Source organism: Fusarium solani, assembly GCF_023522795.1.
Source record: "Fusarium solani strain SB1 chromosome Unknown bctg00000008, whole genome shotgun sequence".
NCBI classification, from domain to species: domain Eukaryota; kingdom Fungi; phylum Ascomycota; class Sordariomycetes; order Hypocreales; family Nectriaceae; genus Fusarium; species Fusarium solani.
The window spans coordinates 1,034,133-1,061,405 of record NW_027072148.1 but is presented as its reverse complement, the minus strand read 5'-3'; the positions used below and the strand labels follow the sequence as shown (position 1 = coordinate 1,061,405).

The 27,273-nt window shown below is 52.8% G+C and overlaps 9 protein-coding genes across 9 annotated transcripts; 4 read left to right on the top strand and 5 right to left on the bottom strand.

Annotated features, from left to right (window-relative positions):
- Positions 1-5,481: 5,481 nt before the first annotated feature.
- MRS44_012392 (uncharacterized protein) lies at positions 5,482-7,341 on the top strand (the record flags this gene model as incomplete). Its single annotated transcript, XM_046272723.2, has 3 exons — positions 5,482-5,736; positions 5,782-6,711; positions 6,772-7,341. The coding sequence occupies 3 exons, from the start codon at positions 5,482-5,484 to the stop codon at positions 7,339-7,341; spliced, it is 1,755 nt and encodes a 584-aa protein (XP_046133159.2).
- A 601-nt stretch (positions 7,342-7,942) lies between these two features.
- Positions 7,943-8,544, bottom strand: MRS44_012391 (uncharacterized protein; the record flags this gene model as incomplete). Its single annotated transcript, XM_046270913.2, has 2 exons — positions 7,943-8,415; positions 8,502-8,544. 2 exons carry the CDS (start codon positions 8,542-8,544, stop codon positions 7,943-7,945), a joined length of 516 nt encoding a protein of 171 aa, XP_046133160.1.
- A 700-nt stretch (positions 8,545-9,244) lies between these two features.
- On the top strand, positions 9,245-9,559 carry MRS44_012390 (uncharacterized protein; the record flags this gene model as incomplete). Its single annotated transcript, XM_065618784.1, has 1 exon — positions 9,245-9,559. The coding sequence occupies one exon, from the start codon at positions 9,245-9,247 to the stop codon at positions 9,557-9,559; it is 315 nt and encodes a 104-aa protein (XP_065474856.1).
- Positions 9,560-9,597: 38 nt separating this feature from the next.
- MRS44_012389 (uncharacterized protein) lies at positions 9,598-11,033 on the top strand (the record flags this gene model as incomplete). Its single annotated transcript, XM_046281139.2, has 3 exons — positions 9,598-9,628; positions 9,750-10,631; positions 10,681-11,033. 3 exons carry the CDS (start codon positions 9,598-9,600, stop codon positions 11,031-11,033), a joined length of 1,266 nt encoding a protein of 421 aa, XP_046133161.2.
- Positions 11,034-11,645: 612 nt separating this feature from the next.
- MRS44_012388 (uncharacterized protein) lies at positions 11,646-12,114 on the bottom strand (the record flags this gene model as incomplete). The annotated part of the gene is made up of 3 exons (XM_046281140.2): positions 11,646-11,694; positions 11,776-11,837; positions 11,899-12,114. The coding sequence occupies 3 exons, from the start codon at positions 12,112-12,114 to the stop codon at positions 11,646-11,648; spliced, it is 327 nt and encodes a 108-aa protein (XP_046133162.2).
- Positions 12,115-15,439: 3,325 nt separating this feature from the next.
- Positions 15,440-16,146, top strand: MRS44_012387 (uncharacterized protein; the record flags this gene model as incomplete). The annotated part of the gene is made up of 2 exons (XM_046281141.1): positions 15,440-15,555; positions 15,612-16,146. 2 exons carry the CDS (start codon positions 15,440-15,442, stop codon positions 16,144-16,146), a joined length of 651 nt encoding a protein of 216 aa, XP_046133163.1.
- A 548-nt stretch (positions 16,147-16,694) lies between these two features.
- Positions 16,695-17,650, bottom strand: MRS44_012386 (uncharacterized protein; the record flags this gene model as incomplete). The annotated part of the gene is made up of 3 exons (XM_046269510.2): positions 16,695-17,145; positions 17,216-17,436; positions 17,492-17,650. The coding sequence occupies 3 exons, from the start codon at positions 17,648-17,650 to the stop codon at positions 16,695-16,697; spliced, it is 831 nt and encodes a 276-aa protein (XP_046133164.1).
- A 2,163-nt stretch (positions 17,651-19,813) lies between these two features.
- On the bottom strand, positions 19,814-21,098 carry MRS44_012385 (uncharacterized protein; the record flags this gene model as incomplete). The annotated part of the gene is made up of 2 exons (XM_065618783.1): positions 19,814-20,668; positions 20,814-21,098. The coding sequence occupies 2 exons, from the start codon at positions 21,096-21,098 to the stop codon at positions 19,814-19,816; spliced, it is 1,140 nt and encodes a 379-aa protein (XP_065474855.1).
- A 1,881-nt stretch (positions 21,099-22,979) lies between these two features.
- Positions 22,980-27,147, bottom strand: MRS44_012384 (uncharacterized protein; the record flags this gene model as incomplete). Its single annotated transcript, XM_046281142.2, has 4 exons — positions 22,980-23,944; positions 24,003-24,820; positions 25,390-25,696; positions 25,752-27,147. 4 exons carry the CDS (start codon positions 27,145-27,147, stop codon positions 22,980-22,982), a joined length of 3,486 nt encoding a protein of 1,161 aa, XP_046133166.2.
- Positions 27,148-27,273: the final 126 nt, after the last annotated feature.

Below are 27,273 nucleotides of genomic sequence, written 5' to 3'. Positions count from 1 at the left end.
AAAGCCCTCCTGGTCTGTCCCAATTTCTTCCACCGAGACCAGGGTGGCGCTTGGGAGCCGCTACCACTCGCTGACAACGGGGCAGATCCATGCCAGACATGCCCCGTTGTCAATGTCCCTGTTCATCAACCTTATCCGCTAACCGTGCTCGCTCGCCATTGGCTGTGGCGGAGGTTTAGCAGAGTCACCTATGCCTCTGGTGGTGTCTGTTAGCTTGTCCTGGATTCCTGTTGTTGGGAAAATCCAGATCCAAGCACTCACTAGCTGTGCATTATGAGGTCCCGACGGCGACTAAGAACAAGCATTTGGGATCTGGGATCTTGGGAAAGTTTGCGGCCACCACCGCGGTTAGCTGAACTCTGTCGGGAACAACGCTGCTTCTAGAGATGAGCATCGTGTCAGGACGAGATTGTGCCTCTGCTATCCGTACTTGGCTCGACCGCTGGCTCTGAACCAAGAGGCTCGGCCGAGTTAATCAGGTCTCGAACAGCCAGGCTAACCAGATTTGCAAGGTCCTTTGGGGGTTTTCCTCCGCGACAAACGCCACACCTTTCAGGGTGACGGACGGTCTGGTCTCACCTTGGTTGAGGCTCTTGGGCAAGACAAGAGTTGTATATTCGCGCATTGCAATTCTCGGCGGGCCGGGTTGAAGGGCTTGTCCCACTTGGTCAATGGGCGCTCGACCCAGTGGCTTGAACTTGCCAATGCATCTCGAGCCACTTGGACACAACCCTTGTTTAACTAACCTCGATTGCTCTCTGAAACAAAGCAGATGAAGAGTCGGTCTGTCGTAGGGCCCGGTTGCGAGATCAAGATGCCGAGGGAAAGGCCGATCGTGTCCCCCAGACGTGATCTCTCTTACTGGCAACTCGAGAGTGCCACAGTCAGTACTCTACTCCGGCTCGCCAAGGGAGGCAACCGAGCCTTCGCCGGGTTTGGATCCATGTCCGGTTTGCCACAGGCTTGAGATGAGGTTGGATGCTACGTTGCTGGTATGAGATAGTCTGGGCGAATCAAGATCGAGGTCCAACAGCACCAGGCCCCCGACTGCTCCGAGCGAATCAATAGTTTTTTATTATCGCCCTCGTCGAATCTTGTTGAGAGAAGGATGGCGGCTCGCGGCAAAAAAGGAAAACAGGTGTGTTTGATATCGGCTACGATCGGTTTCTCTCGACTCGGGCAGGCCTGGCACCATGACAGAGGCCATCACCCGATGCTCTCTATCATGAGTTTTCATTCAGGATACACAGGACATCATGCTATGGAAATTTGCACCATTATCGAAGGATTGTCGCCATCTGCAGAAATAACAGCAATGGAGCAAATTCTGGGCCCCCAGCTGGGTATGAGCCGAGGCCCACGCAGCAACGCAGAATGTCCATCTCGTGAAGCCCCACAGGATTTCATGATGGCACGTCCCGCTGATGCTCATGGTTTGGATCCCAGGCAAGAAGGCTTCTTGCAGGAACAAGTCCCTTGGACCTCTTGTCATCAACACACTCTGGAGCATCCTCTCCACGTCCCCAGGTTTCCCCGCAAACTCCGACGCGACGGATAGCAATTCCTCACACCCGTCGCAACGGCCTCTGGCTTCACGTGCCAGGTCGTCTTTTCAACACGTAATAGCATGGGCGGTTTGACTAAAAAACTGCCCAGGGGCATTCTCACCAGACCCAGGCCAAGAGGCCGAGCCACATCGTCCCCAGATACTTGGCAAGGCCCCGAGACGTAGCCCCAACCAAAGCATGGAGAAGCGACCCGTCCCCGCGTCTCGTCCCCAGATTGATGTGTCATGAATTCCAGTTGCGCGCGCAAACGTGGAGTTGACGGTACATGAGCGGCAAGTCCAGTGATGGCATGTCATGTCTTTGAAGTTCGGCTTCCGAAGCGTGCGGGCCGTGAACCACATGGGCCCTGCGTTGCGTTGGGTTTCGGACTGGAGCCACCGAGGGTCTGGCTCGTTCGCGCAGCCTCAACAGTCGACTGTCAAGGCCTTACGGCGAGCCCAACGCCGGACTGTCTGTCAAATGTCAGTCAATTCAAGCCGTCGAGGGCCGAGAGCGAGCATCGGGTCGGGGATGGTCAAGGCGGCGGTTAGCAGACAAGCCACACCACTCTCGACGTCGGGGAATACAGGCTAGACTTGGACGGTTACAGAAGGCAAATCGCACATTTCCAAGTGTATGGCCAGCCCAGGCAAGCAAGACACGAGACGAGACGAGACGAGACGAGGTGTTGATGCAGTGTCCAGAGTTGCAGCAACAGAACATGGCTCCCCGCTCTGAAGGCGCAAAAGTTCCACTTGGTCTTGTCATGGTCTCATGCGCAAGCAACGTCCCGACAATTCAAGTGATGATTACATTTCATCTGCAAAGGGCAATCCTCTTGCACATGGACCGTTCAATCGGACTCGGGGTATGGGTGATCTCCCCGCACACACCCGCATTCCCCAGACTCTGCACTCCGGGTTTTCAGGTGACAGTTACGCTTCTCCACAAGAGGATGGACGACATGTCGGACGAGGTCCGTCAGTTGACAAGAAGCAAGACAACTCAGAAGGGGGATAGGGCTAGTCAGCTGCCAGCATCAGAGCACCGTTGGTGCTGCAACTCCCTGGCGCAGGAACCAAGTCCTCTGCAGCCCTCCTACCGCATCTGTCCTGGGTTGCAGCGCTTCGATATCCCTTCATTTGCTTCCCTGACTGACAATTGATTTCGTTACTGTACCTACCGTCGTCACCGGCTAGTGTACCCAGGCATTCTCCCCGTCAAGTGGACCCTTTAGCATCATGGCTTACTGGCGATGACATTTAGAAGCTCACTCCCCCCTTTTACCTCGCACATTGTACGTAATATCCCCGTTGCGTGAACCGACGAAGGGCCGGTGGCCGTGAAAGTTGAAAACCTTGACAACTTGGAGAATTGGGTGGCTGTCGACCGGCCCCAAGTGGCTGGTGAGTCTAAGGGCGACGATCCGAGCTTGATTTTTGGCTCCCGCTTTATTGATTTGCCTCGGTGCGCGTCTTCCTGGGGGGTTAGCGGGAGGGTGGCATTGCAGGCTTCTGGAAATCCGGGGAAGAACAGAGGGCGCTGCACTGATGCACGCACTGCACGACAGAGGACTGTCCTTTTTTTGTGCTTGGGTTGGGAGGGGGGTTCTGATAAGATTGACGGCGGAAAGGGTTCCGCTTCACCGAAGGGTGATCGGCAGTCGGTGCGCGGATCGTGCTTGTTTCTAGCCCAAATGGCTGCTAGGCCATCGCCAATCGAGGCTGGGGAGAAGCGAGCGATGATGCTCATGATATCGACGTCGTGTGAGTGGCGTGGTTGAGATGAACGCCGAGCAAAGGCGGTCATGACTTGGCAATGATGTGCTTGAGATGCTCTGATCGAGTTGATCTCGGTCAGCCTTGATGCTGGTGTTTCTATGATGAACAACACGTCACGACGCATTGATCATTTCTCTTCTTGAAATGATAAGAACTTGGACGTTGGGGTCAAGTTTTCATTACACATTTCCTCTTATCTCTCCACCAGACATCTCAGCTCCCTTCAGCGCAAAGAGAGAATATCTATCTCGCCCATTGCCAATCGCAAGATCTCCTCTAGGATGTTGATAAGCATCTCACCAAGAAAAGCTTCTTCTCGCGGCCCGTGAGATCGCAGTCAGCTGCCGTGGCTTATACCGGTCGCATTGCCGTTCCTGTCTTGATGTCCGGCTTACTGAGACACACATTGTCTCGATAGCCCTCGCCGGATTAGGGGGAATCCACCGCCCATTGGGCTTACATGCCTTATAGGCAGCAGCGAATTGTATAAACTCCATCTTTCGTAAACTCACAAATTAGTCATTGGAGACGAAGTTTCTAGTTCTTTGAACAGTGAGGCGGGCTGACAGACTTGGCAGCTGAAGGCAACCGTGACCTCAGGGCATTCTTTCAACTCACGCCCACCAGCTAAACTTTGGGATCAAAACAAGTACATTCATATTCTAGATGCGAATAGAAGCGGGCTGAAAACGACATCTTCAGCTTTCGTCGAGGTCGTTGTGAAAGTCAACGACGATGGCTTACACAGGGATGGTAGGGAACTTGTCGTGCCAAGCTGCTTGATGCAGTCCAGAGAGACAGTGCTTGAACATTTGGTTTAGTATATATCTAAAAGACATCCTATCGTGTCTCCCCATAAGCTACACAGCTTTCCAACACGGTTGACTTAGCATGGCTTAAGGTTGACATGTCCAACTACTTCCAGGCCGTCATCTCAAATAACCATGAGCTCTTTGTCCAGATGTTTACGTGCGGGTTAAAAGTTAACAATAAATCCTACAAGAGCGCAAGCATAACGAGTTACATTATTCAAGTGGGTTAAGATCAGGGAACAGCTCTGAGAGTTCCTATGTCCTATAGAAACCATTGCCAAGGACAGCGTGGGCGAGACGATGGAGATTCAGATAGTGAACCAACAACATATAAACTCACTCCGCGTATCCGAGAGGGTTTTCACGATAGTAAATTCACAGTAGTGATTGCCTGGAGTCCTTATTTGGTTGGAGGTTGATGATTTGAGTGGCGGTCAAGGCGTCACTCAACGATTTGGTTCGAAAACGAAGGAAAAATAAAATGATAGGGATTTAGATTCAAACAGAATTCTCAGACTTTATGTATTGATTCAATTTAAGCACCAGAGAACACTAAATCCGCAAAGAGGGACAATAGTTGAACGAGACTGGGACGGAGAAGGCTGCCTATCCATGATCCACCCTAGAGGCGATTGCTCAAGACAGGGGAAACTAGGCAGCATGTTTCATACTTAAGATAATGACCATAAGAGGCTTTTCGTCTATTATCTTAAATTGATGATCAAAGAAAATGAGGCCTTGAAACCTGCTGCCTTGGGGTTGTGAGCTCAGTTCTGGGTGCCTGAAAGCTGTGGCTGTTGCATGGAACAACACTCAGACATGACTTTCTCCATTGCACATGGTGAACCCTCGCACCGATGTCGTTGGGATGAATGTTGGTAGCACGAGATTATATATGATTTCATCGTTTATATTTATTATCTAGTATAAGAATTGTTTATCATGAAAGCATATGTGCGTGCCTCGGAGTAGGTGAACGGACTTGTGAAACGACGCGACGACGCAACGCACACATTGCTACGACAACCCATAGAAAAATGAATGGTATAATCATATAAGCACCTTTACTCTACATGATATGAGGTCAAATTTAAGTAATTTCGATTTCGGGCAACTCGTGATACCTGGCGTGTCACTGTCAGTAGTTGCTGGGCCAGCGCGCCACAACATAGGGGCCGACGCTTCTTCACTTCAGCTTGAATTAGGCATCACCATTTGCACCGAGTATTTTAACAGTCATGGCCTTTGATTGAGGTCATATTATTGAAAAACTCAAAATTCAGCACCAGAAGAATCCGAAACCCCTCTATTTTTCATCTTGTCACTTAAACCCGCGCAACCATGGACCAGTTCACCCTTGAGAATGCTCAGCGCTACCAGGTGCTCGTGGATCGCTTCAGGCCAGCCCCAACCAAGGGCAAGCCCGTTGCCGAAGAGTCTAACCCTGATATCACTATTGCTACTCGCCTTCGTCCGATGCTTGAGGATGAGAAGGAGGCCGGGCTGTTGACTGGTGTCTTTCCACGAGCTCAACCTGCCGGCACTGTCGACTTGCACGAGCTGCGGAGAACTTTCAGGGGCGCCCCTGGATTGACTGTGAGTATATCTCTGGAGTTGACGGAATATTCTAACGGCGAACAGTCTTTCAGCTTCCGTGTTGATCGAGTCTTTGGCTCTGATGACACAACCGAAGCCATCTACAAGGAACTCGTCAAGCCTCTCGTCCCCTGGGCATGGCGTGGCGGTGTCAGCACCATGTTCGCCTATGGCCAGACGGGTTCGGGCAAGACTTATACAGTCAGCGGACTTGAACGCCTTATTGCCGAGACTTTGTTCTCGGATGAGGTTGAAGGCAGCCGGAGCATCTTCATCTCCATCATCGAACTGGCCGGAAACTCGGCCTTTGATCTTCTCAACTCGCGCAAGCCCGTGTCTATCCTGGAGGACTCGTTTGGTTCAACTCATCTCGCTGGAGCGTCCGAGTACAACGTCACAGACGCAGCGACGCTGCTGAAGCACATCAACAATGCTGCTTCCTTCCGACGCACTGCATCTACGCAAAAGAACGACTCTTCATCACGCTCGCACGCTATATGCAAAATTAGACTCGAGAACCCTGAGCTGCCCCAGGCAGATGACGGACTGTTGTATCTCATTGATCTTGCTGGCTCTGAGGCTGCTCGAGATGTCACTGCTCACTCGGCCGAGCGCATGAAGGAGGCACGAGAGATCAACGCTAGTCTCTCTGTTCTCAAGGACTGTATTCGCGGCAGGGCAAGCATTGACGCTGGCACGGCTACACCCGGAAAGAAGCTGTACGTGCCTTTCCGACAGAGTGCCTTGACCAAAGTTCTCAAGCACGTCTTTGATCCTGCCGCAGAGCGCAGTTGTAAGACTGTTGTCGTAGCCTGCGTCAACCCAAGCTTCCTGGATGTGGGCGCTAGCAAGAACACCTTGAGGTATGGAGAGATGCTGAGGGTTCCGGTGCCCAAGGCCGTAGTACCCAAGTACGATGTTGTAAAGCCCAGTACCTGGTCTCACCAGCAGCTTCAGGAGTGGATTGAAAAGAACGTAAGAGACTTCAACCCGCAATTCTTTGATGAACTGTAGTAATACTGACAACTCTGATAGTCTGGAACACCTCCAGTTTCAGCCGAGATTCTTGCACCTCAAGAGACAGGAAAGCAGCTGCTTCGCCTTCCAGTTCCCGGGTTTATCACTCGTTGTCTCAAGACGCCGGGTGTGACGATGGAGCAAGCTACTGCTTTCCAGTCAAAGTTCTGGCGCCTCCATGTTGACTCTCAGCGACCAAGTAATGTGAAGCCAAAGGCTGAACAGAAAGACACTGATGGCGAAGCTCCCTCAGACAAGCCTGGTCAGCACGGCCTTTCCAGTAGAGATCCGCGACCTGAGATGTCTCAAGCCCCCTTCAAGGAGCGCATCCGTCCAGCCATGGTGGTTAGCTGGAACCCTCCAGATGACACACCTGGCTTCTATCGTCTTCCCGGTCGCAACTTGGTGACAATCTTGTCTCCAGAAGATGAGACGAGCTACAGATGTGCTTCGGTGGTACCGGGTGTGATGCCTGGTGCGTTTGAGGTGTACCTTTGGCAGCAGGTTGTGGCAAAGGTCGAGCACATGGAGGCTGAGGTATTGCTGGAGTACGATGTTGCGACGAGGTATTACTACGAAACTCTGTGAGGTACATGAGCATGGGAGTGGAAAAGGTGTATTATGCAACAGAGTTGAGCCTGAGAGTGACCATGTAATGTATTATTGGACTCGAGATTCCTAATATTAGTATAGTAATAATGCAAGTTACTAAGTCTACTAATCTGACTGGAGAATGTAAAATCGTCTACATTGTAAAAGTCAGACCGAGGAATCGACTTGTTTAGACCTGGCATTTCAATCCATGAGATAACAAAACTACCGTCTCATGACACAGCTTATGGTTTCTCAAACTGACTGTCATCTTTGGGCGATGAGAAGCAGACAATCACATCTTGGTTACTCAGCCAAGTGTGTTCAGTGAAGTTGTGCCTTGTCTGTACACACACTCACAATCTCAGTGTGTATGAATCACGCTCATGAGTGAATTTACTACAACTCACAACAACAGAGGGGCGGAAAGATTGATCATGCAAATTCTTTCATTAAGTAGATGGACTTGTTTGGAGCCTCCATTAATTGCTCCGCAATAGATGCTCTCATCCACGCCCCTTTTCTCGGTTGGGTATCTCATATCAAGCGAGGGGAGTCTAGGGACACACAAAAAAACCAAATCCCTCAATCACACCATTCAAGCCTTGACCTCCTCAGCGAGAGCGTCGAGGATGGGCTTCTCGAGGGACTCGGGCTTGGTGGTGCTGGCCCAGCGGCCCTTGACCGTTCCGTCGCGTCCGACGAGGAACTTTTCAAAGTTCCACTTGACGCGCTTGAGGCCCAGGAGACCGGGCTGCTGCTCCTTGAGCCAGGCCCAGAGAGGGTTGGTGCCGTCGCCGTTGACCTCGGTCTTTTGCATAATGGGGAAGGTGACGCCGTAGTTGACCTGGCAGAAGCTCTGGATCTCCTCGTCGGACCCGGGCTCCTGGGCGCCGAACTGGTTGCAGGGGAAGCCGAGGATGACGAAATCGTCCGGGTGCTTCTGCTTGATGTCGGTCCAGAGCTTCTCCAGGCCGGCGTACTGAGGGGTGAAGCCGCACTTGGAGGCCGTGTTGACGATGAGGACGACCTTGCCCTTGTAATCGGCCAGGGGGACCTCTTGGCCGCGCTCTGTGGTGATGTTAGCATTGTGTGACTTGTGGTACAGATCCCGTGAGGTGGGGGGATATGGGCTCTTGAAGCGGGGGAATACGCACTGTCAAGCGGCTTAAAGTCGTAGAAGCTGGTAGCGGAAGCCATGTTTGAGGATGAAAGAAATCGAGGAATAGAGGTGGAAAACGCAGCAGCTGATGGAAACTTGCGATAGCCAAGACGGAAAAATGCAGCTCTTTTGATGTTGTTGTTGAGAGGTGAAAGTGGTGGGGAACAGATCGAGGTTCGGATAGTGGGTTTATTAAGCCCGCGCATGCAACGTCGTGACGGCAGAGGCAGAGACAGAGACTCAGGAACACGCCACGGCATGATTCAGCAATTCTGTAGCACAAGGTAACGTAAGCTAGGATTGACCAGAGACAAGTTCTTTTTTTCTCCAGGTGATCCCATTGGCATCGGAACAGTGACAGAAGTCTTCCACATACCTCGGCAGATGGCCCTGTTCTAGGAATAGTGACGTATTCGAGGTGGAGACGGCGGGAACTTGAGTTGCACCGGTACCGAACGCGAGGGCCAGTGGGTGATGGTATTTGGAATTGTATTGCTGCTACTATCGATAGTATTTGGAATTGTATCGTTTCTAATATCAGCTAACTATTACGCAGTAGGTACCATAGTCGAGATGAACTGTTAGTTCAACTGCCAGTCTTGGCTTTCATGCTCCACGTGGGTCAAGTCATAACGTTGAATAGCCTCTCGTTAGCAGACACGCCAAGAGCCACCCTACATCTTGATAACAGGCATTCAAAACACCCATCAATGAGATCCATTCACGTTATTCTTACAAATGAACAATGCCTCTCTCTCAATTCGTTTGGCCGTCGGTTCAACACCCTCCCGAAGCAAGCACCCCCGCTTCGGCAAATGGTCCGTCGTCCTGCCCCGCTTGCATCATCGAGTCGGCCGCCGCCCCGCGTACCTGATAGCTACAGCACAGCTCGGACTAGCGCCCCTGCGGCCCCGATACGTCACCATCCCCCGATCCTCCGAAGCTCCAAACGCCGCGGCGTTTCTGATCAACGGCACGGCAGCTTACAGCTCAGCTTGGCTCAGCTCAGCTCAGCTCAGCTCAGCTCGAACGGCATTTGCCTTCTTTGATTAACGATAGCACAGTACATACATACATACTTAGACGTCGTGATGGACGGGAAGCGGAATATTGTCGTCGTCGGTCAGTTCCCCACATGACCTGTCCGTCCTCGAAGCTCCCTCTCTCACTCACAGCCTTGTTGCTACCTACCTACTGTTTGTCACATTCACGGACCTATCATGGCTGACCAACGGTAATCCAGGAGGCGGCATCATTGGCTGCACAACAGCCTACTACCTCACCCGCCATCCCAAGTTCAACCCGGTCCTGCACACCGTCACCCTCCTCGAGGCCGCGCCCTCTGTCGCCCCCGGCGCCTCAGGCAAGGCTGGCGGCCTCCTCGCCCTCTGGGCTTACCCGGCATGCCTGGTCCCGCTCTCGTACCGCCTGCACGCCGAGCTAGCAGCCGAGCACGACGGGCCCCGGAGATGGGGCTACCGACGCCTCGGATGCGGGAGCTTTGACGCTGTCGTGTCGCGGGACCGCATCAAGGCTATGCAGCAAGTTAGTGAGGATGGAAAGACTTGGGAGAAGCTTCCCAAGCAGAATGGTGCCGCAAAGGATCTTCTCGAGGCTGGTAGTATACCAGAGGACCTTGACTGGGTCGACCACGACATCATCGACAACTGGTCTGAGATGGGTTCGCCTGGCACCACCGAGACAGCCCAGGTACATCCTCTTCACTTTACAACAGCCATCGCCGAGCTCGCTCAGCAAGCCGGCACAAAAATACACACCAACGCCAAGGTGACAAAGGTAAATTCCTCCAAGGCCGGAGTCGAGAGCGTCGAGTATCTGGACCGCGAGACGGATGAGAAGAAGACGATTGAGCGCGTGACCGACATAGTCGTAGCCGCGGGGCCTTGGACACCAAAGGTGCTGCCTCGTGCCAAGATCGAGAGTTTACGGGCTCATAGTGTCGTGTACGATGTTGAAGTCAGCCCTTACGCCATCTTTACAGATATTGAGCTGCCGCCGGACTTTGTCCCTGAGCACCGTGCCAAGATGGGGCAGAAGAGGAGACACAAGGGCCGTGTTGACCCTGAGATCTATGCAAGACCGTTTGGCGAGGCGTATGCTTGTGGTAAGTTCGTCCCCAAAAGCAGCAAGCTACAAAGTCTAACTTAGCGCAGGCGAGCCCGATACCAACGTCCCCCTCCCAGAGACAGCAGACCTGGTAGAGTGTGATGAAGCCCAATGCGACGACATCATCTCCTATCTTGGCACCATCAGCCCCATCCTAGCCGCGGCGCCCATCAAGGCCAAGCAGGCCTGCTACCTTCCGCGGCACATAAGGTTCGGCCAGGAGAGCGGCCCGCTGCTCGGCAGGACGACAGTGCCGGGCTTGTTTGTCGCGGCGGGCCACACGTGCTGGGGCATCCAGAACGGGCCGGGCACGGGCAAGCTCATGTCCGAGTTTGTGTTTGACGGGGCGGCAAAGAGTGCCAACGTCGACAAGCTGGATCCTAGAAAGTTCAAGGTTTGAATGGGGTTTTGAAGGGTTGGAGTATGTGGTTTGCGTAATTGGAAGGATAGCGAAGTGGTTTAGATAGCCTGGCCCTCAGACACGAATCCCGTCTTTATGCTCGGTTTGCTTGAGCAGGATACAATATAGATACGACTTGTGAGCGATAATATACTTCAACGTACCTTGTGGACACATGCTTACTCGCCCTCATGGCCTTGTGTACTCTAGCCTGGCATCCGTCTTACATGCCGACACTCCGAGCCACAAGACCAGCATCACAGTAGGAAGCAGGGAAAAAGGAATCAAAGAAAACTCAGAGGCAGTGCTAATTCTACGTCTCTACACGGGATGTGTAATATTGACGTTGAGCTATTAGTCGAGCCCTGAAGGCACAGGTGACGGGGAGCGAAAAGCGTAGAACTACCCCCACACATCCACATCACCTTCAAAGTCTCCCTCGGCACTTGAACCCAGGTGTATCCCCAACTCCAACTAGGCCTCCATTATTTCCCCAGAGACTAGTCTTACAAGAGACCTCTGAATCTGTAAACTCAGGTTCGTCGTTGTCAAAAACCCTGATATGATCGGGAATCCGTCCCATCGCCCCTTTCGTCACCGGAATGAACCTGCTTAGAGGTACCATCGGGGGCGATCCTGGTCGTCATCGAGGTCGGAGGGTCTGCCCGAGAAAACATTGTGTGAGCTCTAGGTGCCAAATGTGATTTTGGGGATGAAAACTGGACAGAAGAAGCCTGCTTACCTTGGTCCTGGTGATTCACGGGGTGAACCCGCTTCCGCTCGCTGCCGAAGGGTCTCTAGAATCTAAATGAAGTGAGGCTGTCAGCGGCTGATCATTCTTGAACGATCGCGAGACTTGGATCACCTGTGGGTGGCGGCGCAGAAATTCCGCTTCCTGCTCAGGACTGATCTGACTGGTCCAAGCCTCGCATCTCTGCCTCACGAGCTCGTCCAGCTCCTCCTGGGACTCGACTCCCATCCGACGCAGCCTTTCCTTCTCCCAGTTTGTAAGCTTGACAAAGACAAGCCAGTGGATGAACTCAAAGATGAGCCCAAGGATGGAATCAAGGAAACGCCACATGGTGTTGGGATCACTCGGAGACGAAGAGTGCTTGTTGCGTTTGTTTTGGTGCGATGAATGAAGAAGGAGGGGAACTTTGAGGTGAGAGGGAGAGATTAACTCAAGCTGGCAGCCGTCGGCAGCTGGCAGATGTTCATGGCAGCTGTAGTGATTCACTGCCGATATCTGGTGACAGTGATTCACTGACCACTGCTGAGCGCCTGCGGCTAACTCTCCTCAACACATTTTTATGGTGTTGTTAATTATTTTACTTGAGAAGAGCCCTAAAGCAGCGGGAAAATAATCCAACCTCCACCTGAGCTCTGAGGTCACCTCGTCTTATTCTTTGCCTGATCCTTTGATTGGGATATAGCTTAGAAATGTGTGTCAAATACCACCAAGTTGGAATGTATTTTAAAAGTCTCCTCATTCTGATTTCTACCATTTGTCATGATATGCTTGTTGAGGGCCTGCAGGCAGCAATGCTTGAGCTGCCCACAGAGAAGAGAGGGCAAACAGCAAACGACTCTTCTATGTAATCCGCAACCCTCTCTCTCGCCTCAATTCTGGTCTTGCCACTCGACCACCCTTTCTTCTCTGACCATGAGCAGTAAGCCTCTCGGGTGAACAGTGGTCGGTGTATATTTCACAAGGTATATATAATAAGTGTCGTAGAGTTGCTCTTATGCCTCGTTTGCTTTTTCTCCTGGATGCTCCCCCGAGCCGTGGAAAGGCTTCCACCAACAATCCCCGAAGGGGGTGATCTCAACGAACTCTGCGACAGCGGCACCGTCAGCCTCAAAGACTCCAGGGCGAAGATCGTCAAGTCCTGCCATACCTGTCAGCATGAAAACGGTCGCCAATACCCCGACTAGATATGTCCCCAGACAAAGGTTGACATCACCAGCTTCTATTCAGAAGCAATACAAGGCTCTCCAATATAGAGCGCATTCGTCGACGCAAAGAGTTAGGATACCCTGGACACAGAAGTCAATGATACGGGATGCGATCTATATATATTAGACGACAAGATGAGAGAATCCTTCCTTACAAGTCCCTGCCCCAAGGAAGAGGGAAACGGGGTTGTCTACTGCAGCGGGAACAGGCGATGCCTCTTGGTCTCGAAAAGACGCCGCTACGATGACACTTCCACGCGAATGACTCCTCCTATATACAGGGCAAGCCTCGACAACTGTATCCCAGATTTCATGTCACCCCAGATCATTCACACGGGAGATGGAAGAAACCATGCCTGAGATCAGCTCAAAGTAGTGACCATCTCCCACATTCACTTCACAAGGGCATCGCGCTTTACAAGGCCCAACATGAGGCAGGGCGTGTTGGGTCTGAAGTCCAGACGGATGAGAGAAAGAGCGGGCACAACCTGGAAGTCGTTTGGGATACCGGACGGAAATCTACAGCAGATTTCCGAGGCCACCATGGATCCCTTGGTGAAGACCAATCCGAAGGAGGATGCAGGAGCGTATATAGAAGAGAACCTGGAGTTGGTTCGGAAAATGGTGGAGGAGCGCGAGGAACTTGACATCCCCGAGAAGGTACAGCGGGCGAAATTCCTGGTAGGTAAGGTACCTGACTTTTGTCTGACATTACCAAAACTGACGAGAAGCTAGACACTATCGCCAGTGGCAATATGCGGCTCAGGAGAGAATCATCCCAGGCGCACTCCTCCCTGCGGAGATACACAGACCTTCGATGGCTTCTCCTACTATATATAATGGCATACATTGGGTATGTCCTTTCAGGCAGGACGGGATACTGGAAGCGAGGGTCAATCAGGCCATACAAACAGTGCTCCCTTTTCTTTGGCTCCCAGTTCGACTGGTTGTTCTTACGCATCACGATGGCTGCATCGTTGCGGTCTTGAATCGCCATTCGGATTATGTTTCCTGAAACTGGATACTCGGTACCTTGTCGCCTACATGAACCGAGCGTATCTGAACGAATAACACGATACGGCCCGCGGGCTGCACACGAGACTCCGAAGGTTCAGATCGATGGGTCAGGACGAACCTTCAGGATCTCATAGTCAACGGACAAATGAAGAACGGGAGTCTGCCGGTCATCGAACAACTTCAGCGAGAGCTTGGCGTCACTGTGCTATATACTCACTAATATCGAACTCCAACTGAGTCGCACCAAGAATCGTCCCTTAGTCTTTTCGTTCTCGACCATCGCCTTCAGTTGGTTTACTTCCGGTGCTCGACTTTCTCGATGAATTTATCGTGCCTTTGCTGGAAGAGGACTCAGGGCAGACAACATTATGGGATTAAGTTCTAGGTCTTCTGTCAGTCCTCTTTGATATCGCTTTTCAGTTCTCGATCCACACACAGCATTCAACCCAAGATTCCTCAATCATCCAACATCCAACATCCTCACAATTATAGTTTTTATTGCGGAATGCTCTTCAAGATAATTCCTATTAGAATTTATGTCAAGATTCTGATGCTATCTCTTGCTCTGTATCAAATGATACGTACGATATCCAGTATCTAAAACTCCATGACCTACGGCACCGACGTCACAAGAGACACAAAGTGTTTATTGACAGAAACGTAGGCTTACTTACATAGCAAACCCCGTGTTACTGGAGGATGACTTCAAATGGCATCACATTGCAGGTGCTGACTGGTCCCTGTTGGGCCATGTTGGCGGTGGAGGTCAGAAAAACCAGCCCCTCTGGGTCCTGGTGGAAGAGTGCTGTATACGAGGATTACTGACAAAGTTCGAAACCTTGTTGCGCCCGATGCCTCACGAGTGGTTGCCGTAGCAAGGATGTCGCATTCAAGTACCTTGATGATTTCAGTATGGAACGTGAAAGGTTATAGTGATGTTACTGTTTCTATGTTTGTAAAAAGAAGTACGAAGACGGCACCGGCGACGACAAGCGTGATGCCTCCTCAAGACAGCTCCGGAAACTTCATATTTAATATGGCAGCCCAAAGCTAGTAGCCCGGAAGATTGCCGCATGGTCGACATCCAAGCAGTTCTACTTTGTCCATCGTGAAAGCGCCTGAGATGCAGGCACAGGTTCTTAGTGCTTAGGGAGCCAATTTCGCACTTAGAACACTTGAATTTCCACTTTAATCTTGTAAAATCCATTTAAGATGATTGATGTGTATGGGCGAGGCCACCAAAACTTGATGAAGCTTGATCGCGGGACGGAAGCTCTGCTAACCCCAACCCTGGAACCTATTCTAGCCTAGTGCACCCGCCTTATCTTATCGCCATCAGAAATTTTGGCGGCGACATCAACGTCCTGTCGCAGGTTATCCATCTGCACTCTTACAGACACAACCCCCAACCACCACCTAATTCTCTTGTCACAATGGGTCGCGAACTCCAAAAGAAGAAGCGCAGATCGGGTCGCCAACCCATCCGCCAGTCAAACAGGACCAAGAAGATCCTCAACCCTCGCGGCAACGACGCCATCGCAAAGAACTGGTGCGCTTTCCAGCCACCCTCTATCCAGTTGCAAAGTGCTAACATGGGTCTTGCAGGAACAAGAATGAGACTCTGGCACAAAACTACCGCCGTCTTGGCCTCTTAGCCCGCCTCAAGGCCCCCACCGGCGGTACAGAGAAGCTCCTCGGCGCCACGACGACTCGCACCTCTTCCAAAGACCCCTTCGGCATCGCAACCGTTGAGAACGCCATCGTCTCCGAGGCGCGAGTCGAGCGCGACGCAGATGGAAAGATTGTTCGAATCCTGGGTCAGGCGAAGCCTAACCCGCTCAACGATCCCCTGAACGACCTCGACCGTGACAGCGACGACGAGGAGCCCACCGAGGAGTGGGGTGGCATTGAGGACGATGCTGATGCTACCGACGTTGTCAAGTCTCTGATCGAGGAGAGCAAGGCCCCCGTGGAGAAGAAGCCCCGGCATCAGAGCAGTCGTGAGAAGGAGTGGCTGGACAAGTTGGTGGCCAAGTACGGCGACGACACGGCGGCCATGGCCAAGGACCGAAAGTTGAACCCCATGCAGCAGACGGCGGCCGATATCGCCAAGCGAATCCGCAAGTTGAACAAGGCATAGGAGAGAAAGAGAGAATCAAATATTTGGAGCATCAAAATGGGCTTAGGTTCCTAGAAAGAATAAATGGCGTTGGGAGTTGGGCTACGAGGCATACTCGGTTCTCAATTTACAAGAACAACATACAACTGAACTTTTTTTTCCAAACTGTTCAATAACAGAGTATCTGCAAAAAAAAAGGCACCTGAATAATCCATACCCGCACCGTGAGCCCTTTGGTGCGCGCAAAATATTCCATCTCTCGCAAATGCATCCCAAGATTTGACCCCCCTTAATCTCCGTAGAGTGTGCGCATGTGTGTGTCTCTCCTGGGCAATTCATGACGCCGTAAACACCTCGTGTCAACAAAAAGCCAAGAGACGTTTCATCTACCGTACAACACAAAAATATTTCCCAGTTATCCCCCTCCCAGCCGCCGGCTTGCGCGTACGCAAGACATTTCCAAAAGAGTCAATGTTCCTTTCGGCCCCAAGCAAAACAAAACACCATGTGCAAATAAAGAGCCAATCTATATCCTTTCTTGTCTCATTTACAAGGCCCTCGGCGGAACCTTAGTGTGTTCGGTCATAGTTGCCGGCTGGGAAGTGGGCAGGGTGATCGTCGTAGCCGCCGCTCGTAGGGTTGCTGCCATACTGAGCGCCGCCCGAGTGGTACTCGGTGTCGTTTTCAAAGAGGGTGTTGGTCCGGCCTGGAGTGGAGCCGTAGCGGGCAGGATCCTCATCCTCAGCATTGTAGGGGTTGGTGTTGTTGTCACCATAGCGGGTGGTGCTGTTGTAGCTGCCGTTGTATCCGCCGTAGGGGTTGCCTGTGGGCTCGTTGTCCTCCATGTTGACCCGCTCGTAGGCCTCGTCATCGTGGGGCGCCATGGAGAAGGCGGCCTTGTCGGGGTCGATGTTGTCTCCGCCCCGGATCTGGCGGTTGTCGTAGCCGGGCAGAACGTTGTTGTTCTGGTAGTAGTTGAGGGTAAAGGCCGAGACAAAGGTTGTGGCGGCAAAGAGAAGACTGCACAGAGGTCAGTGATCAGCTCACGGATTGTTGACGGATACCGCAGTCTGACTGCTAGGAGACGTACGTGGTCAAGACGCCAAGACCAACAATACCCTTGCTTATGCCGCAAGCCTTGCCACAAGAACCCTCAGCATTGTAGGAGGCCTGAGTAGCAAATGCTGACAGCCACATGATGGTGAAGAGGGCGTCGACAGCGAGCATAGCATGCGGCTGGGCGAACCGGCGAGTGCGTTCCCATCGGGGGGTCATGATGAGGAAGATCCAGGCTGGCACCGAGAGGAAACACTACACGACCAAGTCAGCTTGGTGCAATGGGCCGGCCGGAGAAGCCAAAACTCACCACTGCAAAGGTCCATCCATTCTTTCCAGTCACCTTGGCGTTTTTGGCGTTGAGCACACCAATCTGCAAACACCATGCGACAAAGGAGAAGATGATCTGGAAGGAGTGAAGACCAAGCTTCAGATTGGGTACGATATCGGGGTCGAAGTTGATGGCCATGGCTGCTGTGAGGTTCGATGAGGATGGAGAGGATGGTTGTAGTTATCGAAAAGGGAGGTTTTTATGATCGAGCGGATGCTCGAAGCGCCGGGAGTCTGGTGCAGATATCAGACTGTGGGTGGCCGTCGTCGTTTGTTTGCTGGCTTAAGCTGACGGTCGTCGCAAACGCTAGCGTAGATGGGATGTATCGTATCTAGGGGGTTCGTAATTAATCGCCAAAGAACAAAGCTCGCTAGATAGGACAGCAGAAAAGAGCGTCAAGGTCGTCGCAGGAGGAAAAAACAAGAGGAGGATTTGTTTATCAGGGACGAGAGAAGAGGAAGAGTGTGGTGGTGTTGGGCTGTGCTCTGATTCGAGTCGGACAACAGAGTTCAACGACCGCAGTGCTGTGCAAGCCCCCGACTGACGCTGGAAACCCTGACGAAACAGGTTCCCTGGCCAGCGGCACACTCCATCTCTGGCCTCCCATGACGCCGCCAGACCCAGCCCAGACCACTCCCTCCGCCCAGAGGATTGGCTGGCCACGCGTTGCCGGAGCCACAAGAGCCGCACAGAACTGACGGCAGTCTGACTGTGGCTTTGAACGAGGGGGGGCCTGGGGCCCCGTCCTAGGGTCCCGGGTCCTTGTACTAACAGCGCTTGCTTCCCGTCCGGGTCACAAAGGTTAACGCTGGCACTCGAGAGTGTTAGCCTCGGGCGCAATCTCCCAACCCTCCTCTATCAAAGAGGTGCCTTGCTGAGCCTCCACGACTTTCTCGCCCGGGGCATTCTGCTAAGGCTCTCTCCCCCAAGGCACTCTCCCCGCTGTGATGCTGCAGAAGCAGAGCCACAACGTTTGACGGGTTGTTGCTGCGCCACTGGAGAAGGGAAGGGGCCACAAAAGGGAGCATCCCAGGCCAATCACGTGGCATCTATTCCTTCAGCTGAGCGGCAGATCCATGCACCGAGTCCCTTTTTTCCCACAAGGTCACATCCTAATGTTATTCGCGCCTTCGTCAGCAGTGCGGCTGGTTTGGGTTGCCGCGCACTGGGTAAGATGCCATGACGTTGCCGTCTTCCGGGAGATGCGGAGGTCGGGTGCACGGGAGGAGGTCAAAACATGACAACACAATGGATCCGCGGATGCCGCATGTTGAAGGGCGATTGTTGCAGGGAAGATTTTGCTTGATAGGTAGGAGACCCCTTAGACAAATGCTGGTCCCGGCGGCTCTTATATGATTATCAATATCGACCCTTGACTTATTTATTTTAAGGGATGATAGGTAGCGAGCGAGCGATAGTAGGGATGGTTAAGCTTGATCACAGACGAGACGGAATTCCCCAGGTGGGGGTAGCGTCTGAGCCTTGCTTTTCAGGCACCCACTTTCCTAGGTACATTTCCTGCCCTTGTCCAAGATCCACTTACAACCTCATCGCCATGATCACATCCCAACTGCGCCCGATTCACTCGACTATCACGACATGGATGATTGTCACTTGGCTTTGGAATCAATCAAGCAGCATTCTCACTGCTATGCCGTCCGTGGATCATTGTCAGAAAACTGCGACAGACGCGAAATCAAAGGGGTTCGTCCCCCCAATCTGACTTTGAAACACTCTACATGCCAAGGGTCTCAGCATATCTGTCCCCGCTGATCACCTCCGGCTTCCGCTCCGCCTCCGGTTCGATCTGTGAATAGCCTCAAGGTGGCCACTCTGTTGCGAGCTTGTGCATACGCCACACTTTCCAATCGGTTCCCTCCCTTGTTTGGTCACTCCAAACCCCTTTGAGATCCCTTCAACTGCCGAACAAAGGGAAGACTTTATCACAAGCACGAGAAACACGGGAACTGGCATCGGCATACTGTTTGCTCTCCTTTGAGATGTTCTTTATTAAAGGGTATCTATCTAAGTGGTGTGATTACTCTGCTTTCCTCCTTCCCGAGACCCCAAGCGGGCCGTGTTGAACCCCTGATAATGCTGTGCACCTGGGCACTGGATCTCTCGTTCCCTCACTCTTCTGCGCCTCTAAAGGGACAGCAGGCTGTGGATATCATGACTACCAGACATAGGAATCCTCCAAAATGATCAATGCGATATGCAACGCCAGTCGCTGAATGCATTCTTGTGTTGTTGTGTTTGGTGTTTTTTCTGTTTTTTTTATGTCTCTTATATGATGCCGCATCATATTATGAATGCTAGTGGCAGGAGGAGTGCCAATGCGGCCTTGGCTGGCGGTTGTATGCTGCCTGCCGCGTTGTCCTTCTCCTTTGAGGGTGCTGCCGCGGGTTCTTCCAGCTCATGGAAGTTGTTGAACTTTTCTGTTGTTGGTGTTGAATCTTCATCATTCTCTTCCTCTTCATCATCGTAGATGGTGCCGTCGCCGATGCCAAAGTCGGCAGAGTCGACAAAATCGGTAAAGTCATCAGGGTCAACCCCGTCGACGTCAGTAGCCTTGTGGTAAACGAGAGTGTTCTCGAGGAGAGTCTCGTCGTCGTCGTCCTGATCATCTCCTGAAGGAGCTGCAGTAGCCTCCTCGCCAGCGACCTTGGTTCTCAATGTTGAGGGTCGCTCGAACTTGGTTTCCACAACACCCGTGGCTACGGGAACATTCTCTCGGTATGGGCTTCCGCCCCGAGGATAGGTCATGGTTGCAACTATGGGCTCATCACCACAGATGTTGCAAGTCTCGACAGCCGAAGTGAAGCCATATGGCATCGCAGTCGGGGTCGCATCTGCAGGCATTGTAGACATGCCCCGGTAGATCTCCTTGACCTCATAAGGGAACTTGGCCAGTCCCTTGGGAGAAAAGACGTCAAGCGTCGTCGTGTATGTGTGTGTGTATGCGCAGTCAGGACAGTTGCAGTCGTGACACTCGGGCATCTCGACGGTCCAGTACTTGTCAGGACCTTGTGTGGGAGCTGCAGGGCCAAAGTCGGTCTGTGTTGAACTGAAACATTCTGTTATCGTCTGAGTCGTATAAGTGTATCGCTGGGCGACAGTCTGTGCTGTCCAAAGAGTGCCAAGGATGAGAATGTGCTTCATTGTGTTTGCGGTTGTTGCTGTTGGAGTGAAACAGAAAGATCAAACTGAGACAGGATCTACGATTAATATCTACATCCAGGCACGGCAAACGGCAAGCGAATCACGATTACCTCTCGCCCTTGCAGATTCCCCTGCATACAACTCTATCTGACAGCCATATCCGGGTCATGGGCTCCATCGTGTCCTGGTCGATGTGACCCATCAACATCCAGACCTGCAGCCTCTTGAAAGCCAGGTCGGACGCTTGACCCACGTCGGGGACCTGCTTCAGACCAAAAGCATGCAGGAACGGGGAGCGGGTCTTCCAAACGTTTGCTAGCCTAGCCCATCGCCCAGGCCGTGATGTGACAGATCTGGATCTGGGGCTGGCCCTCTGCCAAGATGACGAAACCTTGTCTGGCTGGTGCTTTGAGATACCGTTCATGGCGGAACTCTGCGATGGCATTCAGACATGTCACGCAGACCACTCAGGATCCTCACGGATTGCGAGCTCCGGCGACCTGATTACAGAGCATCACGAGAGCAAGTGGAGTTGGGCGCTTTCATGTCTCAGACTCAGTCCCAAGACGTCTCGACAGCCAGATGTTGCTCGCCGAATGTTCACTTTGGGAAAACAGAAACATGTCTCCTCAGTTCAGGACCTTGGATTACCTTCTTGAAGGATCACCGTGTGGTCCTTTGTCACCAACAATGGCATTCTCTCAACAACCTTGCCCGTCTGGGCATTGTACGAAGGATCTTCCAACGCACTTCCACATGCAGTGTCACTGCTAATGTGAAGGAAACCTTGGACGATAGGACTGCCTGCCTGCCTGCCTAGCTGCCGCTGTCCTCCCACACGAACGCCCCTCCATACTCGATCGGAAGCTAATAGCTACCCAGACCAAGGGGATCCCAGCACGGCTATGTAAATCCCCCTCGAGGTCATAGCTCCCTTGTCAATTTTCCGATGGCTTGCATAAGCGTCCTGCCTACTAGCCCTAAAGCATGGCCTTGGCAGGAAGCTTAAACATGTCCCCAAACGGTCCTGTTACGGAGGGGCGTCTCTACGTGGCGACGGATGCTCATCACCCCGATATCCTTTGCGTTTTACGTTACGGATTCGGATATCTTGTTCTTACGGCACACGAGAGGCATGGCAGATCTCGCGATTCCGCCACAGGGGAGGGCAGAGGCACAGCTGATCGTCAGCACATCTCAACTCATTCAACAACTCACCTCATCTATTACATCAAGTGATAACGCGATGAACAACAAGTGACGCTGGTAGTCCGACTCGCCACCACCGGCCATCGTCACAGACCATCGGAGAATATCCAACAAGCGGTGATCTGTGCTCGTATAAGTGTTGTTGCATAATTACCAGCTTACAGCCAAAGACCACACCCCGAGTCACTCTACCAGCCACCGTACAGATCACAGCGCAGTATCACAAGGCGGAACTCTTCCGTAACATGCTCTACACCCTCTACACCCCATGACAAGTGAATGCGGCCCGCGTGGCGTTCCCGTCTAGGCTCCTCGTTGAGGGTGTCTCAGACAACCGGCAGCCATCCAACGATCTAGACCTCATGTCACACACACGCCTGGCGCATTTCGACAACCTCGCTATATGCATCCCCATAACTCTCGGCAGGCTGCCGCAGGCTAGTATGGTCCCCGCCATGGTCCCCGGGGGCTCGAAGCTCCCGTCAACTCCCCCCACAACTAAGGTGATAGCACGCGGCAGCTATCGTTAGCAGGGCGACCGACTTCAGCCCTTTCGGCCTCGCCGTCGTGAGGTCCGCCCTACGGGTTTCTCATTAACCCCGTCGAATCTCCATTAACGAGGACTGCCTGGATGACCAAGCTCTCAAGGGGGGTTTCATCTGGATCAGCTTCTCCGCCTAGCACAAGTGTCCACTACGTACAATCACGTCAAGATAAACGCCAGGAATGGAGGCTCCTAGTCAAAAGGGAGAGATGAACTGGTATCCAAATCCAGAAGATGCTCTCTTTCCCGCATCCGCTCCATCCATGATCACATCCTCACCCTTTGGGTGACAAAACGTCTCTATTCGGCAAAGCGCCTCGGGCAAGACAAAGCTTACTTCTCAAAACGTTCGACACGGGCTTGGCACAGAGAGCCAACGTTACACAGCTCAGTCTCTTGAGGATGTGATTCGACTAACGGGAAGTCTTTTTCCTATACCATTCGTGGCTAGACCTAGATACACACTTCTTGGCACTGGGCCTGGGCCTTGATGATCATTTCCGCGCCTGCCGACTGAATATCCTCTCCTCAACTCGGTAAACGTGGGAGGAGTTAATACTCCAACTTGAATTTGCCCTCCCCAGGCTTCACTTTAGGCTTAAGCACTCGCTGAGGCTTCACCTTAATCTTAGGCTTCTGTAGGGGCTCATCATCCTCGTCGTCATCGAACAACCAGTCCTCAGCACGCAGGACACCCTCCAAAACGTCCATAGCGTCTCTTGTGAGACAGACACAAATGGGCCAGTCCTCTGGTCCACTGGTCTTGTCCTCGCGAGGAAGAAGAATCACAGTCCCCTCCTTGAGCTGATCTGGGCAAGCAAAAATCGATGGCTGAGAGTCGGTGATGAAGGGGAGTTCGCCCTCGCAATAGGAGGCGTAGCCCGTCCAATCCTCGAAGCAGACACTGGTGGTGTGGCATCGGAGGGCACGGTCACTCGCGAGCTTATCCTCAGCAGGGCTGATGGCTTGCTTCAGACCGTGGAGCTTCTTCATATATCTGTTGTCAATCTTTTGCTGGGCGGTGTTGATGAGCTGGGCGGCGTATGCCAGTCGTCTATGATCAGTGACTACGGCCTCATGGTCATTCCACGTCACAAAGGGGCCAGCCAAGTCTGTAACATGGCAGGTAGCGACAGCATCAACAGTACTGTTGCCAATGTACTCCCAAGGGTGAGGTTTCTTGGAGAAACCAGGCTTCATGACGTGGGCAGAAGCAGCGTCACTGGGTATAAGCATCCCAGCCTCACACCGAGCACGCATAATAGTGAGCCAAAAGAGTGCAAAGACACAGTCTTGAATCGAGGGTAGACAAGAAGACTGAGAATCGGCGTCGTGCTCTCGAATCGACTCCCGAAGACGGTTGACGTCCTCAGCCTTGAGGTAGAATGTATGGACCAACAAAGTCTTGCGAGGAGTCGGCAACTCGGAGGTGCAGTTCTGGTCCCATTCCCAGAAAGGGAGGTTATATCCATTGTCTGGACCGGGGTCGATTGTGTCAGGCATGTCTCGCGAGGTCACTTGTTGTCACACGCATTAGCTCTCTGGCGACGCAGGTCCATATCCGGAATCACAAACCTGGGTGGGTGGTCCTGTAGCGGGCCGTGTTTCTCAGATACTGCCGGAGAAAGTTGTTGATGGCCAGTCCATCAAACAGAACTCTGCTGAGGGAGAAGCCCAACACGAGCATGCCATCCTTGAAGTTGATCTGAAGCGTCACAGGTGGAAAGCCATCAGCGTCGACATCTTGGCCATGGTCAAAGAAGCAGTCGCTTCGGTAGCAACTCAGGGGGGCGTCGTGGGGTGAGAAGATGGCCTCCTCGCAGTTATCCCCGCTGGGGGGTTGAAGCTTGTAGAGGCGACTCACAATGTCCCTGGTCAGGCCACGCGAGTGCACGAGAGTGAGCTTGTCTCCATGGTCCCCTTTGACGACCTTGATGGTACCCGCCAGGAAAGGCCAGCGCTGGAGAGCCTGGTAGAACGCCCTGAATGTCTCGCGTTCGGTCTCGAGCCGCTGTACCGCGAAGTAGCTGACCCGAGGACAGGGGAAGGCGACGGCAATGTCGATGTAGTCCCGCGGCATATTGTTCTCAATGGGTGTGAGGTCCATGGAGATGACCTCGGGGTCGGCGACGTGGCTGTTGGTGTCGTCTGCGTTTCCATCACCGTCATCAGACTTTAGGTCTGGGCCGATGTCGTCCAAGGGGGACCCATCTGCATCAAGCGGACTCTCTTCATCCCGCTTAGCCTCGGTGGTCGTGTCCGTGGTGGATTCAGATGGCTGGACGTCTTGCATAGCCTCATCCCGCTCGTCCATGGCGGGAGAAGATGGCTGATGCATTACTCTCATCGGTAAGGCCTTGTTCGCCGAGGCCGATTCAGATCTAGATCTAGGGCTTGAAGACATAGTTATAACTGTCAATACTGATGCCGTAGATGGTATGGATGAATGGTGTTGGTTACGGGTAATGATGCCGTCCCGTGATGGAGGATGGAAGCTTACCTTGAGCTAACGTGCAAGCGCAATGCGGAAGTTGCGGTGGCTATGTTTAGACCATGGATATTATTGAAATCCTGAGGAAGGTGTTACCCATCAAGATTTGTTGTTGTTGCCATTTTTCTCAGTGCAGTTGTGGTTGTTATGGACGATGCTAGCTTGCACTGGCAATACACTGCCAAAGCTGCATCATGACGTTGTTGCGATAGGGCGAAAAGAACTCGATGATAAATGCAATCATGGGATTAAAGAGGCTCGGTAGAAATAATGCAGTAATAATGCGCCAAAAATGCCTTGTTAATAGAGTCTTGTGAATGCTAATGCCTAACTTCTAGCTAATCTTGATATTGTTCAAAGTCACCCTCTATCGCCCACATGACCACCTTTTGATATCCAATCTAGACTATTCACTCCTTTTTATCATTTCACAGATCCATCCTAAATCGCCTCTAACCAAGTCTTGCTTACCGCCTTTCAAGATTGGAGTGCAGCGTATGCTGCCTCATCATAGAAACGCAGATGAGCGCCAGAATGGACATGCCCAGCAGCGTCAACCACACGCCCCTGAAAGCCTCCATGAAGGAGGCCATAACCCCATCATACCACCCCTCGGGAAGGTGCTTGAGCTCTTCGAGGTCATCCCGGATTCGGCTGATCTCGTCCGCGGCACCGGGCTCGTTGCCGAACCGCTCCCACAGACGGGCCTTGAGGATGTTTTGGTAGACTGCGGAGCCAATGGTCACCCCCACAGTGCCACCAAGGCTTCGAGCGAGATCTGGAACATGTTAGCGAGTCGTGAATGAGTTTTCTGAGAAATTTGTCAGGCTTACAAGTTGCAGACGTAATCACGGCCTGCTGGGAGTGGTCCACGGCGGCAATACAGGCAAGAAGTGTCGTCGTGAGCATGGAGCCGTAGCCAGAACCGACAAAGAAGAAAGCGGTCGCAGTCAGCCATGAGGGGCTATGCTCGTCCTGGACCGTGAAGAGGACGACTCCCAGGATGAGGACAAGTAGACCCGCAACGCCCAGCTTGGTGTATCTCCCCGTCTTCTTCATGATGTAGCCCGAAGAGAGCGAACCAACAGAGATACCAACTGGTGAAGGTAGAAGCTGAACTCCAGACTGGGTAGCACTGGCACCGCGCACTTGCAGGTAGAGAGGAACGTAGAAGATGCCCGCCATGACGACCATGCTGCAGATGAGGTTGCAGAGGCAAGCAGCCAGCACAGTCTGTTCAAGAAGCAGCTTGACAGGGATAATCGGCTGCCGAGCTCTACTCTCCCAAAACAGGAACAGTCCAAAGGTGATGACGGCCAAAGGGATGGTTGTCAACGGCAGAGGATGAATCCAGGGGACGAGATTACCGCCGGAGTTGAGGCCCAGGAGTAGCAGCACCAAGAACGACGATGTAAGAAGAGCTCCTACAAAATCGATACGCGCGAGATACGACTTGTCCGACTGCTTCGGGGGCACCTTGACCAGGAACGCAACAGCCACGGCTGATAAGAGGACAGGAGGGACCTGGATCAAAAAGGCCAACCTCCAGCCCCAGGCAGTGTGGTCATTGATGAAACCGCCAAAGACACCACCCAGCATAGCTCCAGAGCCATAGCAAATGTTGCCCAAGCCCTGGACAATACCTCGCTTGCGCAGCGGGACGAGATCCGAGCCCAGGAAAGTCGAGATACTCATCAATCCACCGCCTCCGATACCCGCAACAACTCGTCCAAGGATCATGACCGATTCATCGCGCGCCAGGCCGCAAATGAGGTTGCCGGCCGCGAAAAAGATGTTGCTAAAGACCAGGCCAGGTCCGCGGCCAAAGATGTCGGTAAGGCGGCCGGAAATTGGCTGGCACGCGGCATTGGAGATTAGATAGGCAGTTGCCAGCCACGAAAGCAGACTGAGGGAGTGGAACTCGCTCGAGATGGGACCCGAGAGAGTCGCGATGATAGTCGAGTCGATGGCGCCCAGGAAGACGCCAACCCACGCCGAGGAAAAGATAAGGGCCAGCTTCGCAAACGACACCTCCTCTGCGACAACCGTCGTCTCCTCCTCTTGTCCTTCAGGCACTCCTCGCTCAGTGACATCCCCCGGCGTCTCGCTGGCTGGCTCAGGGCGTCCATCCTGAGGTTGATCCGTCGTCGACTTGAGCAGCGGTGTCCGCTCATCGCTGACCCGCTCGTCCTCGACGCGGGACGAACTTCCACTCGCGTTCCCACGCATAATTTCACTGCCAGTTAAACAAAAGATGAAAGAAGTTGAGAGTAGAATTGAACAATCGTGAAGGGCCGGAGACGGACATGTATGTTTATCTTCCGCTCGCGTGCTTATACCGGGGTATGCTCGGCG